Below are 20,776 nucleotides of genomic sequence, written 5' to 3'. Positions count from 1 at the left end.
AGAAAATGTCCTAAATTTGAATGCTATGGTTGACTGATTGGAATTTTCTTAAAATATCTTTACAGTTCAACCAACTGTAAATTTAAGGGTTTCTACAGGTGATCCAGTATACCTGTACACCTTTTCATAAACATAAATGTCACATTCAGACTGGAAATGTGTGAGCCAGTGTGTTTGTTCCTTTAGGAAAACTGTAAAAGGACATTTCCACTGCCTTCCTTGGACAATTTAATGTGAGGAATGCTTTCTGAAGCCTTTAACAAAACTTAACATGCCTCACCTCCACCCCAGATGTCCCCATCGTTCCATCAAAAATTTTAAAAAACTGAGACTGTGAGTTTGCATCATTTGCCCAGCAGAAAAGGCGTTTACTCAAAGAAATACAAACTAGGAGATTGTGTTTTAAATAAATTTATAAAAAAAAAAGAAAGAAAAAAAAAAGAAGCATTTTTCCACTGAAGCAGAACAAACACCTATCACTTGCTTTTCTTTGTGTAACATAGAATACAATCTGAATAGACTTTTTTTAGTAGCCTGAAAGGAGTAAAAGAATCCAGCCAACAGACTGCCAACTTCAACACAAAGGTAACAAAAAACAGCCAATAATGACAGGAAAACAAAACAAAGGAAAACTAGAAATATACAAATTAAAAAATGCAATTTAAAAAAAAAAGAAAAAAGAAGAAAGAACTAGAGGTTAAGTGCAGCACTGGTCAGAATCAGTGTAGATCCAGTCAAAATTTTCTTCAGTTCCATAGTCGGATAATCTGCTCAGGTACATTGTTTCTAGAACCATAACATGCAAGCTCAATGAAGCATACGGTCAAATACACATGGGAATATATTTTTAACTCTTAGGCTATTTGTAAAATATGAAAATTCTGTAGATGTACAGTGATTAAAGGAATTTAATTTGCATGAATGAGCAGAAAAACAGGCATTAACTCCATAGTGTTTTCAATAAAAGGAAAAAAAAATTGGAGACTACATTCATTTCACCGAACAGAGCCCACATACAAAAACAGCAATATTAAAAAAAATAAATTATTAAAAAAACACAAACAAACAAAAAGAAAAATAATGTTGTAATGACGCCACTTAGCTTTAGTTATCTTATTACTAGATAGTATCTGTGCCTCGGGAAATGGAGAAAGACTCAAAATATCCAAAGATACACTTGTACAACAGAATACTGCATATCTACTCACAACTGGGTTAGCTAGGTCGACATGGAGGCTAGCTGCCGAAGATGGGAATGTCCACACGTACACACACACACACTTCCCCTTGTGGAATACACTACTGGTGAGATCACTTGTTTGCTGTTTCTATCTGACACACAGTTAAGCGCTTGTCTGTAATGCTACCAGGATAAGACTCCTTGTCTTCTTTGGGTGAGTTTTGGGACTCATTGTTGCTAAAATACAAAAAAAGAAAAGAAAAAAAAAGCCTCTTTTTTTCCTTTAATGTGGATTTTCAAATCTTTTTTCCTTTCTGTGCTTCCTCTCGCCATCTGGGTCTCAAACATTGGGCATTTACAGTCGTCAGTAACTCTCTCAATTCCATTTTTAGGTTTGGTCTTTTAGTTTTTGCATCACGTTTCGTGGTCGGAAATACATGGAGGAGAGGTCGAGAAGAGTTTGCACATTCTGTAGTCCTTCGCTTTTTGGCACCTTGGAGTAAGATAATGACACCAGGTCAGATGTGTGGCTCAATGCGTACAGGAGAGCAGGGGTCAGGATGCAGATGGGAGCCGTTGGGAGCGGGCGGGCTACTTGTCGCCGACCTGCTCACTGACCCCTCCTTCTCCCGCTCTGTCCGTGGTGCCGTTGTTGCGGTTGGCAGCCGCTGCTTCGTTCTCCTCTTCCTCCATTTTCACCCTCTTTGTCTCAGGCTGGTCTTGCAGTTCTCCGTTCTGCCTTTTAGTGGGGAGGGAAGCTGAGGCTGAAGCGTGAGTTGCCAGGAGATGCAGAGGGTTTGCAACAGCTGGTGGGAAAGAAGAGAAGATGAATAAGGTTCAATATGGAGTGTTATAGTCCTGTATTTCAAATTAGTTTAGGAACTTCCAAAACAAACTGAAGCCATCAAGAATGTGAAGAAACAACTGCTGGACTTAACATCCAAAACATCTATGCTGAGGAGATATCAGCTCTGGTTAATACAGGCCTGCACTGTACTTTACTACAATAAAAATGCAATACCAATTCCTACCACAAGGTGGTACAAATAATACATGTAGCATTCACACTGGCTAGAACCCAAAATGAGAAGACATGATCGAGGCAGAAGGAGCACTGATACTGATGTGGAAGGTATCACCAAACAATGGCAGAAGCTCCTGAAAGGCGACTCTTATCACCACTTCTAGAAGGAGTCAAGCTCAGAGAGTTACACAGAGAGAAAATGATCCAAACTAGGACCAAGACAAAGAATGAATTCTTCCTTGTACTCTGGTAAGATCAGAGCTATTAATAATAATGATAATAACAATAATACTTCCCAAGTAGTAACAGCTCATCAACGCCCCAGAGTTATGCAAACTGTCAGAATCCTTGTAGCACAGTAGCAGCACTCTTTCACTTTAGTTTAGTAATAACCCCTGACAGGAGCCTCAAACTCGCAGGACCTCAACACCTTCTTTGAGCTTCAAACCTTCTTTGCTCGGTTTGAAGCCACCCCTCCCCCACAGCCCTTGTCAAGTATGCCAATGACAACACTATGGTTCAGCTCATCTCTGATGGAGATGAGACAGTGTACAGGGTGAAGGTAGAGAACTTGTCCCACTGGTGCTCAGAAAACAACCTGACACTGAACGTCCTTAAAACAAAAGAACTCATAATGGACTTCAGGAGGCACAGACAGGTCCACTCCCCTCTCACTATAAACAGAGAACAGGTGGAATCTGTCTCCACCTTCAGGTTTCTTTATCATCACCCTGTTAAAGAAGGCCCACCAGCAGCTGCACTTCATCTGTGTCCCGAGGAACGACAACCTGGACCAGAAGCTGCTGCTGGCCTTCTACCGCTCCTCAGTAGAGCTCTCCATTGAGAACAGGAAGGCTGTGCAGCGGGTAATTAACACCACCCCCCAAAAAAAAAACAAAAAAAAAATCACTGGCTGTCCTCTGCCACCACTGGAGGCCATCACCTCCTGTCTTAAGAAAAGCATTACTACCACCACCTGTTTGACCTGTTGCCCTCTGGTCAGGGACTCAGGTCAGTGAGGTCCCCCACCTCCAGACTCACAAACAGCCTCTTCTCCTGGGCCAATCAGACTGTTAACAAACACTAAAGTGCTTTACAAACCTGAACATTACAGCTAACAGCTAGATTTCCCCATTTCAGCGCAGCTAGCCAGACAGCCAACAGCCACTTACTGCTAGAGACACAGACAGTGGGCAGTATGTTCTCGGCTTTAACATAAAACTCATTGTTGCAGCCTAGGGCAGCACAAAAGTGACCCCTTCAAACTGATTTCTAGTTTTAGTGTCGTTATTTTACTCCCAGTAATTGATTCTGTCACTGGTTAGCTAACATAAACTAATGTAAGCCTATTAGCTGCAACTAACCAAACAATCACATGACGTCATGCTGACAGAACATGGCGCTAAACATGTTTATAAAACTTTAAGCCTTATTTCTTAAACCCAGCTTCACAGACAGAGTTACATCTATGTCAGAGAGCAGAGCTCCATGATGATAATTAGCCTGTATGTGTGTATTGTTTCATGTCCTATTTCACAGTAAATGCGCTCTTTATTTATTAGAACCACTTCCACTAATTCCATAATGCTCCATTTATATTAATTAGATTTCCATTAATTACATTTTTTGGATGGTAGCTCTTGTTCGTTGTAGTCTCTTTATTAATAGGTTCTAAACTATATTTCACCTCGCGATCTGTAATGCAGTTATCGAAATCATTTGTAAAATGAACAAATAATCTTAAATACTCACTAAAACTTACAACTGGTAAAATTAGTTGAAAAATTTAAAAAGTTAACTTTTTCACTGTTATATGCAGGATGGTCTCAAAATCTTCCCGTGATATCGTTGAAAAGTATTGTTACAGCTTCATAATAACTAGTGAGAGGTGACAGGCAGGGTACAAGGAAGCATGTTGACAAATCTATCATGATGCCATCCCTGCAAAAACCCAGTAGAGTTACCAATTAACCCAACATGCGTGTCTTTGAGGTGCACTAGAGCATACCGACAATTACAAAAGCCAGGCATGTACAACAGCAACGGAAATGACCCTGCTGGTTAACGTTGGTTGTAAAACATGTCAAACTGAAGTGGACTCACATTAGTCACAAGGTAAGAGAGACTGTAGATCATTGAAGCTAGGTTATATGGCAATGTTTGGAGATCCTCAACATAGCATCTCCATCTTCTGGCTACATAAGGTTTACATCACTACGATTGCAATATATACAGCAAGGTGCTCAAACATGCCTTCAGATCATTTACTTCAAATGGAACAAGTGTGAATCTGTGTTGTTTTTGAGTCAGCATGTTCATATAATAATTTGTGCTCCAATTCTACTTACAAGCACCATAATTAGCAGAGATCTTTGTATACCATTGGTATCAATATAGACCTAAACTCAATCTGATCATTTACTTTACAGGGAGGATTGCTGCAATCGTTTCTACTATGCATGTTTCTCCAGTACAGGCTGAGATGATTGAAATCTCAGTGGCATACTACAGAAGTAGTTGTTAGGTAGGTGTTAATGATGGTGATTAACTTTCTCTGTTAAGCTGGGCTTTTTGCTTTGGGCTCTATGCACCCTCATAAAAAGAGGCATTACTGTCATGTGATTATTCTTCTCCGAACAAATGATCCAGGTGAGTGAGTCTTATTCCAATCAGACAGTATCAGATCAGCATAATAAAATGATGATAAACATCATCAACAACCTATAAACTACCTGGAAAGAAAAAGTGGATTTGGTGCACAGAGCTATAAAATAACCTTTTTAAAATAACTGAAGGTGAATGTTATGAAGGTTATTCTCCTAAAGCCCAATAAAGGAGAGGTGTGGAAAACTGCTTTTGTTTGGTGGCAGATCAAAGAGAAATCAATTGAATTGATTGAACAGCTATCCTTGGTAACAAATTGCCTCCAAATACAACTAAGCAATTTTCTAATCTGTATCCTACTACCTGCAATTCCAGCAATTTAAAATGAGACCTACTGGTAGATTACCATCAAGTATAAACAACATATACACCTTTTCATCATCACAAACTGATTACATGAATTCCAGTGAATGCACAGTTGTGCTTGAGGTACAGCTTAACAACTTGCACATATAAAATGTATTTGTCCAACACAGACACATGCTGACCATAAAAGAATTTGTTTAAACCAAAGCTCTGAACATAGCCTGCTCTCAACCAGGTTATTTGTTAAGAATAAGTTACCAGTCAGTCTCAGATATGAAGCATCAGGAGACATGACAAGGAATGGTGGAAGAAGCACTCAGATACTTAGGACTAATGGTAGAGGCAGGCCTTTATTCCTATTTTCACCTGGTTTCTAGTTCAAACCTTCACTTCCACCAACCATGCTGTAGGTTTTTTAAAACTGGCCTTTATTAATGAAGTGCTGGTTTGACTGTGTGTGTGTCCGACTCACCTGTGCTAGCGGCAGTACTAATGGGGACCAGATGGGTCCCATTCTGTGTGATGGCCTTTATTGGGAGTTGGTGCTGACCGAGCGGAGCTTGTTGCACGATGGTAACCGTAGTCAGAGGAGCAGCTTGAGAGCTCTGGATGATACGACTGACTCCACCTATGGAGGAGGCTGTAATGGATGGGACCGGCTCCACTTTTACTGCACACAAAAATATCAAAAATTAGACATGCTCATAGAATCAAAAACAAACCAAAACAACAACAAAAAGAGCACCACCTTTGATCTCCTTGTGCTCTCCGCTTCCATTCTCCTGAGGTTCGCTGCTCACTGCAGAAGCAGGCTGTCCACCAACAGTTGCCATGGTGACAGCTGGGATCTGGTGAACAACATGCACAGTCTGCATGACAGGGGCAGAGCTAACTGTAGTCGTAACAATGGCTGGTGTGGCCATGGCATAGGTCACAGGCTTCATGGTCGTTTGAGGCATCTGGCGCTGCACAGCGATCAATACTGGCTGATTGCTGAGAGGGGAGCCTGTCAAACGGTGTGATAAAGGTTAAAGCAGATGTCATTCACTCAGATAAAGATGTGCAGGAGCACACAAACACTGTACACTGTCACAGAAAAGGGTTTAATATGGGGTGGTGGTGGTACTGCAGTCTTTTTTGTCACGAAAAACTGAAAAATGTGAATGCATCTGTTAAGGCCCACATGTGATCACTCTGCACACACTAGATGTTATATGGTTCATAAAAAGGTAAAAACCTAAACCCAATGTTTTACCTGGGGAGTTCTGTGCAAAGCGGGCCTCTTGGATGACGGCGAGTTTGGGCTGGATTGTTGTGGCTTGGGTTGGGGCTGGTGGTGGAGTTGGCTCTGGCTCCATGGGGACTGGGGAGCCCTCTCTGGACAGGCTGTCTGGGGTCTGGACCCCACTAGAGTGGGCTGACAGTGCCCCAGTGTGGCTTGGAGAAGCTGGAGCACTCCTGGAAAAGTAAAAGTAAAGTACAGTTTTCATCCCAGCCATAAAAAACACACTATATAACTGTACAGGAAACTTTTTACAGTCATGTATGCGTAGCATCAAGATGCTTTACCTGGAGGACAATGGCCCCACAGGGGTCCTGAAGCAGGGCACACCCCTGGGCCTGCGCTTCCTGAAGGCTTGTTCTATCAGCTTGCCTTCAGAGGCGGGGTCGATCCTCCAGAATGAGCCTTTACCTGGTTCTTCCTGAGACCGAGCCACTTTGATGAAATACCGGTTCAGAGACAGGTTGTGGCGAATTGAATTCTACAGAATCAAAATTAAATAAAATTAAGAACTTTAATTAAACTGAAGATTTTGTTGGGGTATCCATGTTTGATAATGCCCATGTTGTTGTACAGGATGATTTTAGCTTGGTGTAAACTGCAATTAGATTTTCCATTTTATTGCGACAGTAACACAGTTTTTAGTCACTTTGAGGCGCATTTGTCAAACCTCACCCATGTGTGTAAATATCAGCATTTTACTGTTAAATCCTGCATCCTGTCAATGGAAAAAAAAAGTCACTCAGTCAAAGTTCAGAGCATAAATTAGATCCATGTATTAAATCAACTGGGGCACCTTCATACCAGAGGTGTGGACTCGAGTCACATGACTTGGACTCGAGTCAGACTCGAGTCATTAATTTTATGACTTTAGACTTGACTTGAAAAAATGTTCTAAGACTTGTGACTTGACTTGGACTTTTACACCAATGACTTGGGACTTGAATTGGACTTGAACCGGTTTACTTGAAAAGACTTGATATTTCACCCCAAATATAAAATTTAACATGCATATTATATAGAGATTGAAAATGTGACGTCATTCACGGGTAGAACCGCAAAGGATTCTGGGAACTCGTGGCAAGAAGTACTAGCGCACGCAGGCTTTCAATTAAAATCAGTTATACAGAGATAAAAAGAAACACAAAAATGTCAAGAAGCTGTTGTATTATTAACTGCAATAGCCGGTCGCATGACAGCCACGGGAAGCCGACGGGTAAAGAGATCGGTTGTTATCGGATTACGACGTTTAAGAGAAATTGTTCGAGCCATGTTTCCGAAGTGACAAACAGGCGACGGATGGCCTGGATTGCAGCCATTCAAAGACCAAATATAACGTCCCAGAACACTCCAGCTCACAGGTTAGTCTGCTCCAAGCATTTCCACAAAGGTCAGTCTGCTGTTGTAGTTAATACGTCATTTTCATAACATAATTGGTGATATAGGTTACAAGCAAGTCTGGCGCTGAACAGAAATTGTCGCGCTATGCTCCTTTATTTATTGTGCATAAATAGTGAATTGTCCTGACACAATATTGCGTTTCGCCTCTGTTATTATGGTACATTGACAAAAACATATACTTTTATTCACAGGATAAAACAGGTTTTTTGTATCACTAATTGCCCAGTACGATTACAGCATACAGTATTATTGTCACTGCTACATTTCTGTGATGCTACCAGAAATTATTTCCACTACTAATTAATTACCGTTGAGCTCAAAGGTCCTATTAATAAACGGTTAAGGAATGTGTATTTATGAAGACGATTTGTGAGACTGGTAAACTTATGATACGTACGATGGTCTTTCGTTCTACACGGTGCATTTCAAGGTCCTGCACCCATCCGGCGGTAAACTGTACCTGGGCTTGTTGCAGTGACCTGAAGTTACTAAACTTCATGAGTGTATGCACTCACTCCAAGAACCGTATGCTTATAAATATGCATATAAATATGCTACGATGAGATAGCTGACTTCATCTAACTAGCAAATGTTTTCCAGGCTACGTTGGTGATGCAGTTTTTTTTTTAATGTGTATGATATTTTTGTCATGCGATTTTAAAGCCGGTCCTACAACCGCATCCAAGAATAACATGCAGCTTATCTCAGAACTGTCGGTGAAAATTATTCTTGGAGCTAGGTTTAATTGAGCTGCATTTTAAAGAGGTGCAATTTCACAATTTGTGTATATTTTCTAAGTTCACTATTTTGTCATGTGTTGAGAAAAACACAGATTTAAAAATTACATGGTCTAATATTTACATTTAGCATAACTGCAACATGCTTTTTTTCGTTTTTTTTAATGACTCGAAAGGACTTGAAATTCAAAGTTTCAGACTTGTGACTTGACTCGGACTTTTACACCAGTGACTTGAGACTCGACTCTGACTTGCCTGACATTACTTGAGACTTGACTTGAGACTTGAGGATAAAGACTTGAGACTTACTTGAGACTTGCAAAACAATGACTTGGTCCCACCTCTGCTTCATACAATAGAAATCAGAGGTGTACTTTCAGCTTTAGACAACACAATACAACAAAACCCCCAAACATGCCTCTCGTGTTCATTAACACTGAGGACATAGCCATACTCTGTATGAGCGCTTCATTGTTCCTCCTAGTTCATTGTCTTGTAACGTCTGAGCAGAAAAGCTGCAGCATCTGGCTCTCAATGCTAATTAAAACACACTAGTATGCTGCAGACGACAGGTAACAGCGGAAGACACGTCAACATAAAAAGACACGCGTTTGTAACTGTTTGTATAAGAGTACTGTGTTGTATTGAACTGAACATCAGTGAAAATACATTTAAATTAGGTGAATGACACCCGTTGCCTCCCTTTTAAATGCACCCCTGCATGTTGCTGCTCTCACCAGTGCAGGAGACTGAGGACAGCTGTTGTTAGCTTGCAACATAGATTGCTTGTTTAGTTTAACAGAAATCTGATGTGAACTATTTTCACATCGCCTTGATTTTCACTTTGTCTTAATTCAGTGACGTTATAGTACAGCCTCTTTGCCCTTTGTCACATGTGTTTTAGAGAGGAAAGGCTGAGCTCAACCATGAACTACACTCAGTGGCGGTCGTAGCCTGTTTTGCTGCCCCCCCAACAAAACATATTAAGGATTGTACATTAACATAAAACTGTGGTCGAAATTCACCACACACACACACACACACACACACACACACACACACACACACACACACACACACACACACACACACACACACACACACACACACACACGAGGATCACCACAGCATAACCTAACAGACCTACACCTTAGTTCACAGATTCACTTTGTCTAAGGTGTATTTCTGGGATTTCACACAACCCAGGATTCAAATCATGAATACATAATTTACAACATTATGAATGAAATGTGCTCTGTTTGGAAGCAGCCGCCCCCCTCCCCTTTTGACGGGTTGTGTGTGAGACTTTAAATCATCAAACCGTAAATTATAAATTTTAAATTGTTATTGATCCCTTTACCCCGAGTCCTAAAGCGTATATTTATTTTCTTACTGTTCTTATATTTATTGTTTGTTTACTTGCACTGCTGTAACTGGAGCCTCGTCGTCTCGTCTCTACATACTGGACTGTGTGTAGCGGAGGTGACAATAAAGTTTACTTTGACTTCAGCAGCGAGCAGGCGCACCGAGGGCTCTCGCGCTCACTTTTCCAGAATAGAATTTCGAAAAAACATCGGTGCAAATTATAAGTCTGTATCATAATGTCTGGTGTTTTCGTGTTTGTTGTTTTGTTTTTCCATCCATTTGCTTCCGCTTCTCCTTTTCAGGGGCGCTGGAGCCTATCCCAGCTGTCATGGGGTGAGAGGCGCGGTACACCCTGGACAGGTCGCCAGTCTGTCGCAGGGCCAACACACAGAGACAGACAACCATTCGCACTCACTTTCACTCGCACATTCACACCTAGTGGCAATTTGGATTATCCGATTAACCTATCCCCACAAGCTGCATGTCTTTGGACAGTGGAGCCGGAGTACCCGGAGGGAACCCACGCAAACACGGGGAGAACATGCAAACTCCACACAGAAAGACCCCGGCCTGATGGTGGAATTGAACTCAGGACCTTCTTGCTGTGCGGCAACAGTGCTAACCACCAGCACGGTGGTTAGCACCATGCCGCCCAAGGTGTTTTGTTTTTATTTTGCGAGTTGGTTATTAGATGCTGCTCCAGCCAGCCAGAGAATCCCCCGCCGCCACGCCCTCTCCTCCCTGTGCCGCAAGCAGCAGGCGCACCTCGCAAACGAAGGGCACCCTTACTCCCAGCAAATGGGCGATAGAAAACCGATCGGTGCCTGTGCCATTCCCAATATGCGCTGGCTGATATCGGGGCAGCATGAGTACGAGCAATTTTTTTTTTTTTTGCCGATGCCCGTGATGCCGCCCCGGGCAACCGCCTGTGTCGCCCGAATCAAAAACCACTACTGACTATACTGCTGATAGCCTGAACTTCACTGATGTTCTCAACCTTGTTGTCAGGGAAACCAATGCTAAATCTGGGCTAAATCTTATAACACACATGCTCATAAGCACATTTTACAAATCCTCATCCCGCAACATTAGTCGGCAACATCTCTTTATTTCTGCACCCCCCAACAACACACCAAAAACAAAACAGAAACCATTTATTAGTCAGGGTTTGCTTCACCCAGTTTACAGGTTCACTTACTAACTGTGATTAGTGGAAACACCGTCACTGGCCTGAATGAGCTAACAGCTGGCCATCTAACTTCGCCTGGGGCATCAGGTCATTGGTTGTATTGAACACTGCTTCCATTCCCCAACAGTTATACAAGGTTTGCTGGGATTCTCAGCAATGTGTACATTTTAAAAAGGAATACATTTCACTTTTCAAAATGTACACATTGCTGAGGCCCTAAAACAAGAAATATTTGAAACTGAATCAAACAGAACTACTAGATGAAGAAAGTAGACCGGTGTACTGGGAGGCTAGGTGTAAGAGAAAGCAAAAGGCCTTCTGTTATTTGTATGCGAGTCTGGAGACTAAGGAAGGACAAAAGGACTAGTACTGGCTAGGCAGAGAGATACAGCTGGAAAGGATGTGCAGCAGACTGGGATGATTAGGGATACAAATGGAATGAGATGTAAATGTAATTAACAAGTGAAGACGTAGAGAGTACTTTGTGGAGCTCATGAATGTAGAAAATGAGAGAGAGTAGGACAGATCGAGCAAAGTTAATGAATCAGAGAGTGTGTAGCGGTGAAGAGGAAGTGAGGGCAGTTAGAAAGAGGACAAAGAGTGGGAAAGCAGTTGGTCCAGATGGCATACCTGTGGAGGTATGCAGCTCTGCCAAGTCAACTTCCCTCTAAGAGAGAGGGAAGTTGACTTTTCAACCAGACTGACGTTTAACACAATTCTGGAGAGAGAGGATTGCCCGAGCAATGGAGAAGACGTGTACTGGTACCGATTGTGATGTGCTACTACAGAGAGATAAAGCTGAACCATAAAGCTATGGGAAAGAGATGCTGAAACTAGGTGCGAAGAGTGAGCAGAAGTACAGCTTTAAGCTAAGAAAGTAAACTACAGATGCAAGGTTGGCTTTGAGAGTGCTGATAGAGAAGTACACAGAACGCCAGAATAAGTCACATTGTGTCTTTGTGGATCTAGAGAAAGCATATGATAGGGTTTCAAGAGAGGAACTGTGGTACTACATGAGGAAGTTGGGGGTGGCTGAAAAGTATACAGGGTGGTACAAGACACGTATGAGGACAACATCAGGGATTAGCTCTGAGCCCTTTCCTGTTATCAATGGTAATAGACAGAAGATGAGAATCGATAAACAGATAAGGAGGCAGGAGTCTCAATTGACTATAGTCAAATTGACTATAGTCTCAATTGACTATAGTCACTTGAGACTATAGTTTGCAGATGACATTGTTATCTGTAGTGAAAAGTCACTAGAAGGGATGTGAATGAGCTACACAGGTGGAAATGTGAACGTGCAAAGAGCAGAGGTAATGCAGACAAAGGGGTTTCATACCTTTGATCAACCATCCAAAGCAACAGACAATGCAGAAGACAGGTGAAGGAGAGTGCAGGCATGCTGGGGTGGATGAAAAGGAATATCAGGTATGATTTGTGAATGAAGGATAGCAGCAAAAGTGAAAGGGAAGTGAAAACCACTATGATGTATGGTTTCAGATGAAGACACTAACAAAAAGACCAAGGAATTGTTGGAGGTGGCAGAGCTGCAGATATTAAGATTTTCACTGGGAATGACCAGAATGGACAAGATTAGAAATGAATACTTCAGGCAGACAGCTCAGGTTGAGTGGTTTGGAGGAAACAACTGGAGAGACAAGGCTGAGCTGTATTTAGCATGTGCAGAGGAGGGATAGTGAATATACTGGACAAAGGATGTTGAAAATGGAACTGCCAGGCAGAAGGAAAAGAGGAAGACCACAGAGAAGATTCGTGGATGTAGTGACGGAGGGTTGGTTTGACAGAGGAGATACTAGAGAGTAAGATGAAGCCAGATAAGATGTTTTGTGGACCTGGAAATAAGAATAACAGATCCTGCGAGATAATTACATTAAAACTATGGCCCTTTCCATTTACAAACATTATGGGGGTAGAATAACACAAATACAATAAAATAATGAAGTTCAGATGTCTATATTGTGTATATGCAGCTTGTTAAGCTAGATCTTAGTGAAACCACTGAATGAAGCGGCAGCTATGCATCAGATAGTGATGGATATGTGGGTATAGAGCAGGGCGATATGGCCAAAAATATTTATCACGATATATATTTGAAAATTTGCGATAACGATATAACTGACGATATAATTAATGCGAGACAAAATACAACTCCACAACATTACTAGCGCAAAAAGACAACCTTCCATTTATTTTCACTTAAACAAGAAGCTGGTTTTTATGTACATTAAAGCTTTATAAAAATGTAACAGTGCAAATGCAAATTCCTTGCTGAAAGTTTAACCAAAAGGCATTTCCAGTAGAAATGGGCTGACATATCCTGAGCATAACCATGTATAATATCCACTGAAGTTAAAAAGAGGTGCTTTGCAACATTAAACTGCAGTGTGCAGTACACATTTTTCGGACCATAAGGTGCACGGGATTATAAGGCACATTAAGCGAAACAAAGCAGTCAGATAAATCAAACTTTATTAAACTCATTCTTCTTGCTTCCTCCACTTCTGTACCATTGATTCATTAATGTTGAATTCTCTGGTAGCTGCTCTATTCCCATGTTGTTGCAGTATATTAATGACTAACCTCGTATTGTGGATGGATTATCTCAGTTGTTCTCCTGACTGAAGTTTGGTCCGTTTACAGCATCCTGCCATGCGATTGCATTTGTCTCTAACCATGAGGAACCTTCACGTTAACTTTTATAAGTGGAAAAGTGTTAGTGTTCGTCCTCCAGCTTCACTGTTTATGTTATGCTAACATAGCTGTGTCGCTAGCGATCACGTAGCACATCATTATATACCAGCTAGCCCAACTTCAGTAACCCTACAAACGTCACTGCTGTTTAGTTTCCTGTCTTCATTTATGTTGGAAGTGATAGCAGAGCTGTACGTTTGAATTTTTTCAGAAATCTCTCAGTCAGAACATGCAGTATCATGCTTAGGTAACTAGCGAAACTAGCGAGCTAACTTCCGCTAGCTTCCTGCTAACTTCTAACTCCGTTAAATGTAATAAATTTTGTTTTCATGGATGCCTGGAAGTTAAACTTCATAGTTACACCTGGTAAAGCAGCAATGCTGATCGTTTTATTAAAGATGAAAGAATTTAGACAGTTTTTAACTCTCAGTGATGCTGCAGTGTTGTTTGACCTGAAGCATACAGAGTTTAGGACCCAGATTACTCCCAGATTTAAGAGCATCTCAGTCCGACAAATATGACAATAAAAACGGCCGCTTGCATGTTCTGCAAAAAAATGTGCTTTGTTGTGTATCTGACGGACAAACACCAAACCAGTTCCACATCACGGAAGTTGCACCATTTTTACAAACCAATTCTGGTTCATCTGTTTCACTCAACAATCGGCCATGTGCGTATGAAAACAAAGGCACTGCGCATGCGCGTTTTACTCCCATTCTATCGCGATATTTCATTTTCCTATCGTTGCCTAACATTATACCGGTATTACCGTGAACGGTATAATATGGCCCAGCCCTATGTGGGTATTATTTTCACGATTTAGAAAATGTATACATGTTATTATACTTTATTCTAATCCACTCCTAATTCTCTCTAACACTACTGAAACTGCAGGTACTAGAAGGCACACTAAGAATACCTGTTTGAAGTGAAATTTTTTTTATTAGACTTGGGACCGTAAGCTTTACTGTGTAAATGGATCCAGTTTAACAGTTCAGAGCTCTAATGTGCAGGTGTCACATTATTAAGAAACAGCAACACAGAGCACAAACAGCAATAAAATGATTAACTGGAATTAAAATGTTTATTTTCCTGCTCTGTGCACTAAATCGCCAGATTTTCTGCCATTATTAATCATGTGTCCTTTTTACAGGAGTGTTGCATTTTACCGGTGTATTTTCTATGTTCGTTATGGATTTTTAATCAGCATTTGACAATCTCTCTGAAGTAGGTGGCACTCATAGGGACTATTATCTGTGGATAATAGTCATATGATCTGTGAAATGCCCCCTTTAGATTGGTTACATGCTGCCAAGACCATCTTTCATGTGATTACACAGGTGATAAGGGTAGGTTCCAGATAGGAACGATACCCTAGGTATGTTGAACTCGCTTCATACTATAGGGTCAAGTGCTCCACAGCTAAAGCACATGGTAAAAGTGGACTTTATGGCAGACCCTCCGAATTAAATGAGAACACAGTAAGACAAAGTGTGAAAGTGTGTTTCCCCTCTGTGTTTCATCCCCATTTCCTTCTTATTTCAACAAATGAAAAATAGCTGCCCTAATTTATCACACACAATTTCCAACAGTGACCTCCTGAGAAGAAAAACATCCTGACATCATGGTGAAGCTGTGAACAGTGAATAATCTAATAATAAATGTCTGCTGAAATGAAAGCTCAGCTCCAATTTCACTTTATGATGCCCAAGTATAGTAACAATACAGTTATTTTGTTGCTTAGAATGTTTTGCTTGATGGTTAAGCAAAAACTGCTTTTTGTTTATTCTATGCAGGTTAATCATCAGAATGCCAAAAGTCATTGGTGAAAACATGTAGCTCCTTGGTGAACAAACTATAAGATCTGGTATAACACTCATGCACTTGCACACCCTAACTGAATGTCAGGCAAACTACCCACGCTTACCAATGCTGAGAAAGGAAAATAATTGCAATCTTGAGTGACTGATATGTGGAAGCTCAATAATGGGGCTCACTCTCCACGACAAACAGGGATGCTTCCCTACTGCATCTGGTCCTCCATCACTGGGTCATGCTGTGGGGGACAGACTATCCATCTGTACCTCACAATTACATAAATGTATTCTGTTTTAACTTAAACCCTTGTATTTCATTTCTAACTATTCTGAACTACAGTGGTTTAGCTGGAATGGTGAATAAATAAGTTTATGAAGCTCTTCAGCCAATAATTAGATTAAAAAAAACAAACTGTTACCAACTCAAGTCTGTATTACTATTCAATCGCAAGCACACCATTATTACTAGTATTATCAGTATTATAACCAAACTGACCTGCCAGCCTTTGTCTGCTGTTCTGTAGTAGGGGTAGTTCTTGGTGATGTGGGTGTATATTCCGTTCAGTGTTAGCTGTTTGTCCGGAGCCATGGTGATAGCTTGAACTATTAGCTGTGCATATGAATATGGAGGTTTGGAGTCATCCTGCAGGAGACATAAAGTGAAGTTTATTACACAGGAAATGTGTGTCAAAAGCACACATATGCACACTGACACAGAGGGTTTGTACTCTAAAGTCTATGCTGCTACTGCAAACATTGGGCAATTTTTAGACTTCAATGAGTAACAGTGATATTCAGAGTCCTCAAATCCACTGAGACTTCTCTGAAGTCTGCTGCCTTCATCACGCACGGTTCTTCTCAGACATTTAGTCTGAATCCATTTCGAAATCAAGCAGATAGACTAACTGTAAGCACTCACCCCTTCCTGCCCTGTTCACATTATGCATTTCCTCTCACCTTTGGACTGTCTTCACCTGAGGCCTCCTTGTCGTTTTCTGATTGGGAGCTGTCTCCTATAAGATCGGAGGTCAGAATGCGAGATGTCCTGTAGCTGGACAGTCCTGCCCCACGTGGACTTGATGGGCAAGAATTTGCTGCACTGTGAAAGATATTTAAAATGTGTCTTGATTTGAGATGGGAAAAAAGCCACAGTTTTCTAATCTGCTTACATACAACTAAGCAGTCCTACCTGATGGTTCCAGTAGGTGAAGGCAGCGGGCTCATGAGGTGTGCAATGTTGTCAGGAATGTTGATGGTCAGGGGGGAAATCTGGGGCTGGACAGGCTTGATCGGTGATTCTGGCACGTTCCTTGGCTCTTTCTTGTCATTGGACAGGGCTGTGAACGTTATTTTTATACTTGTGCTGGGAAAGCGGAAACAACACCTAAGAGAAGGAGAAAAGAACCAAAAAACTATTATACTATTTAAATGTGTGAAATAATTCTGCCAGTCAATCAAGTGCTTATTACAATGTTACTGCTCAGACCAGCTGGTGACAAGCAGGCCAAGGAGGTCCAACTACTGTGATTCAGTTTCACACTGTTTAAATAGGGACATCCTCCATTATATAACAGCTCGTGTCTAACATGAATAGCTTCCAGTGCATGGTTACATTCATACCCATAGATTTTTTTTAATGTAAGCACATGAGCAGCACTGAGACAAATAATGACAGAGCAAAGGTTGGGAACATGAAGTCAAGCAAGTACTTAACTTGCCAACTTTAACTATGCACCTGGCGCTGGAACGCTGCATCATGAGTAAAACTAGTGTATAATAACTCTTTACCAGCCTTTTATTGTGAGGGAAAATACTGTAGCCTGTTCTGTATTATGTCAGAAACACCACCCACGCAAGTTTAATAGTTAGCCTGTGTTCCTGACATGGGAGAGACAGCTGTTGAGGGTTATAGCCCCAAATAAGAATTTTTTCGCTTTGTGAAATTCCAACGTAATTCTACTATAATTCGGCCATTTTGATGTTTCATACACATAGCTATTAGTACAAGCCAGCACTATGAACGTTATCAAATTTTAGGCTGTGCCAAGCCTCTCTGTAATTAGGCATATCCAAAACACGTGATACACATAAACAAATGCAACAATGAAGTAGAATACTAGCATCCACATGACGCACCGACTCTTAGCTGAATTATGACTATCTGACGTCTCACTGACGTAAGCAGCTCGCTAAACACAAGCCGAATAAACCAGCAATAAATAATCAGCGGTTATGAGTCGGGTTCAGTGCGCTTCCAGTAGTTACCTCTGCCATTATCGTGCATATCTGCGTGTCGGTTGACCATTTTTTCCTTTGGTCACACACACACACACACGAGCTGCACGTACCAGCTTAGTGTTGCTTGTCAGAGCACGTGCAACACCGCAGCGGGACAACAAAACAACAACACACGATTCCAGAAATAACTCGATTTTCCCCGCACTTTAAGCAAACTGGGAATATCAATCTTACATTCGCGGAAGCTGTAAAGGTGGAGCCCCTCTTCTCTGGAACACCCCATCAACAAACACCCCGTTTTTTCCAAGGCATCGGAGGTAGAATTCCCCCGTGCCGGTGCCATCTTCTCCTGCGGTAAATATTTCTAGGTGCCGGCGGGAGATGAAGCTGGAGTGTCCCATGCTGACGTCCACGGAGCCCTGCGAAGAGTTCCGGCCGATGGTCACGGACTTTTTCTTCATGAGATACTCGAATTCTCGGCCCTCCAGCCGGGCTACCGCCAACCCTGACATCCCGCTTACCACCGCCATCTTCTAAGATATCTGAAGGGGATTTAGAAATCTGTCTTAAGCGAAAATATATAAACAGTTGCAGGGAACCAAATAATTTTTTTTAGGGGGACGGGTTGTGAAATAGAGGGGAACCCAATTTTATACTGTGGAGAATTTAGCTAGGAACGTGCCAGCCCGGGGACACAGCGGCTCCGACCCACCGCCGTGATGAAGAGGAAAAAAAAGGCGTACCGACCAATCAAAAACGGCCAAACGGACGGAAGTACTGTGACAGACAATCTTTTCAACCAATGGGAAAGCAGGTTTTATAGACACAAGCGTGGCGTTTACCAATGACAACAATAATAAAAATAGCCGTATAAAATAGGGCTCGGTTGCGGCGCAGGCTGACACGCAGATGGACGGAGAGATGGAAAATGCGGCGCAGGAGGGGAGTCTAATGTACATACAAGCTGTGTCCCAAAAATGTCTAATGTTCGTCCTTATTTATATTTTATAAACTAACAGAACCTAATGAAGACAGTGTCTTATATTTAATACTAAATTTTCTGCCTCCCGAAATCTCACATTCATAAATCCAGAATAACACATTTGACGCCAAATTACAATTTTTTTCTTTCTTTCTTTTTTTCATAGTCAATTGTGCACTAACTATCTAATCTATGTATACATTGTTCACCTGGCCAGAAACGAGATTCTTGCTTTGGCTGCCAAGATTTGGCTTTCTGTAGCCAAAAGTCAGCATGTTATGACAAGTTATCAGTACACTTGATTAACTAGTTGCATACATAAACTATACAGGTGCAATGTCTTGTGCATGCTCTCTCATCCAGGTAAGTAAATCCTGAAAGGTTGATTCTGTTCACCTGGATGTGGGAGAAACATTTCATCACTCATCCAAGTGACAACACCTACAGGCCAGTGAAAACTCAGTGGTCTCAATTTGCATATTAATGATCAAGGAACTGACCTCACAGCCCATTGTTCATTCAGTGTTCTAGTTTCAGTCATTGTGCAAATGTACTGTTTATAAGGTTGTGGAAACCTGCAGTCAGCTGGCACTGAAGAAGTCACGTTTCTCCCACTGAAAACGCTACGTCCAGATGAACAGAATCAACTTTTTGGGATATACAGGTGCAACACAGAGACACACCTACTAATTAGTCCTAAATAAAACAATACTCATTTGGTACAAAGGGGCTCAAAACATTCCAAGAAAATATTCTCCACACCATTTCCTTAACCACTGATGTACACAATGGTTCAGGCAGGGTAAATCCATGCTTGAGTTGCAGTTGAGACTTATCAAATCAGACAACATTTTTCCGGCCTTCTGTTGTCCAATTATGGAGAGCCTCTGTGAACTGTAGCCTCAGATTCCTGTTCTTAGGGCTGACAGGAGTGTTGCTAGATGTGGTCTTCTGCTGCTGTTGGTTTCACAAGTTGTGGATTAATGGATGCTTTTCTGCTTGCCTTGGTTTAATTGAGTAGTTAATTGAATTACTGTTGTCATCTATCAGCTAGAAGTAGTCTGGCAACTGCCCTTGGACTTAGTATCTACAAGGTATTTTCTCCTAGAGAACTGTTAGTTAATGGATTTTTCCTCTTTAGAAGACCATTCTCTGTACACCCAAGAGATGATTGTGCTGGAAAGTCCCAGTAGTGCAGTCGATCTGGCACCAACAGCTATGCCACATTCCAAATTACTTAAATCATCCTTCTTTCCTGTTCTTATATCTTATATTAATGAGAATGGGAAATGGTAAACATAATAATAAAAAGTAGACATATTCTACACATAGGAGATTTTTTAAAAAGCAGTAAAGACTTGGTTACATTTATTGCTGCATAATTCCAGTTCCATGCAGTAATTTACCAGACCAGGGTTTCTGTGCATCAGGTTAGTTTACTAACTGTAGTACAGCAGCTACCACGCTGTGAGGACAGAGTCTGTATATGAAGATCATGTTAAATAATGCATGTAAAATCACTCATTCTGTGTAGACACTGCCACAGACGTAGACTGGTTTAGACAGGGGCCTAGCACCACAAGCTGTTAGACGTCTGATGCTAGTATGTGCACGTTCTTTGAGATGTCATCAATATTCAAAAAAATGTACTGCCCTGAGAAAGGCCATGCACCATGCTACACGTGTTCTTTCACAATGACGTAATCAGTTTGAACTGAGTAATCCAAGAGTAATGCAAGAATCCAAGAGTAATGCACCGTTCACGAGGTTTATGAGTATTAAAACTAGAATTTTAAAATGGAACCTAAATCTGATTGGTAGCCAGTGCAGCGACTTTACAACAGGGGTCATATGAGCTCCCTTGTTCGATTGGGTC

The 20,776-nt window shown here is 41.4% G+C and overlaps 1 protein-coding gene across 1 annotated transcript; it reads right to left on the bottom strand.

Moving 5' to 3' along the window:
• Positions 1-1,483: 1,483 nt before the first annotated feature.
• Positions 1,484-18,868, bottom strand: foxk2a (forkhead box K2a). The gene is made up of 9 exons (XM_026177438.1): positions 18,153-18,868; positions 16,870-17,064; positions 16,638-16,779; positions 16,177-16,323; positions 6,744-6,937; positions 6,430-6,632; positions 5,923-6,180; positions 5,647-5,844; positions 1,484-1,986 (listed from the first exon to the last, which is right to left on the bottom strand). The coding sequence occupies exons 1-9, from the start codon at positions 18,446-18,448 to the stop codon at positions 1,772-1,774; spliced, it is 1,848 nt and encodes a 615-aa protein (XP_026033223.1). The 5' UTR covers positions 18,449-18,868; the 3' UTR covers positions 1,484-1,771.
• Between the last annotated feature and the right edge of the window lie 1,908 nt (positions 18,869-20,776).

This window comes from Astatotilapia calliptera, chromosome 8 (assembly GCF_900246225.1).
Source record: "Astatotilapia calliptera chromosome 8, fAstCal1.2, whole genome shotgun sequence".
Classification (NCBI taxonomy): Eukaryota; Metazoa; Chordata; class Actinopteri; order Cichliformes; family Cichlidae; genus Astatotilapia; species Astatotilapia calliptera.
The sequence above is the reverse complement of the archived record's forward strand: the minus strand, read 5'-3'. Positions and strand labels throughout refer to the sequence as shown.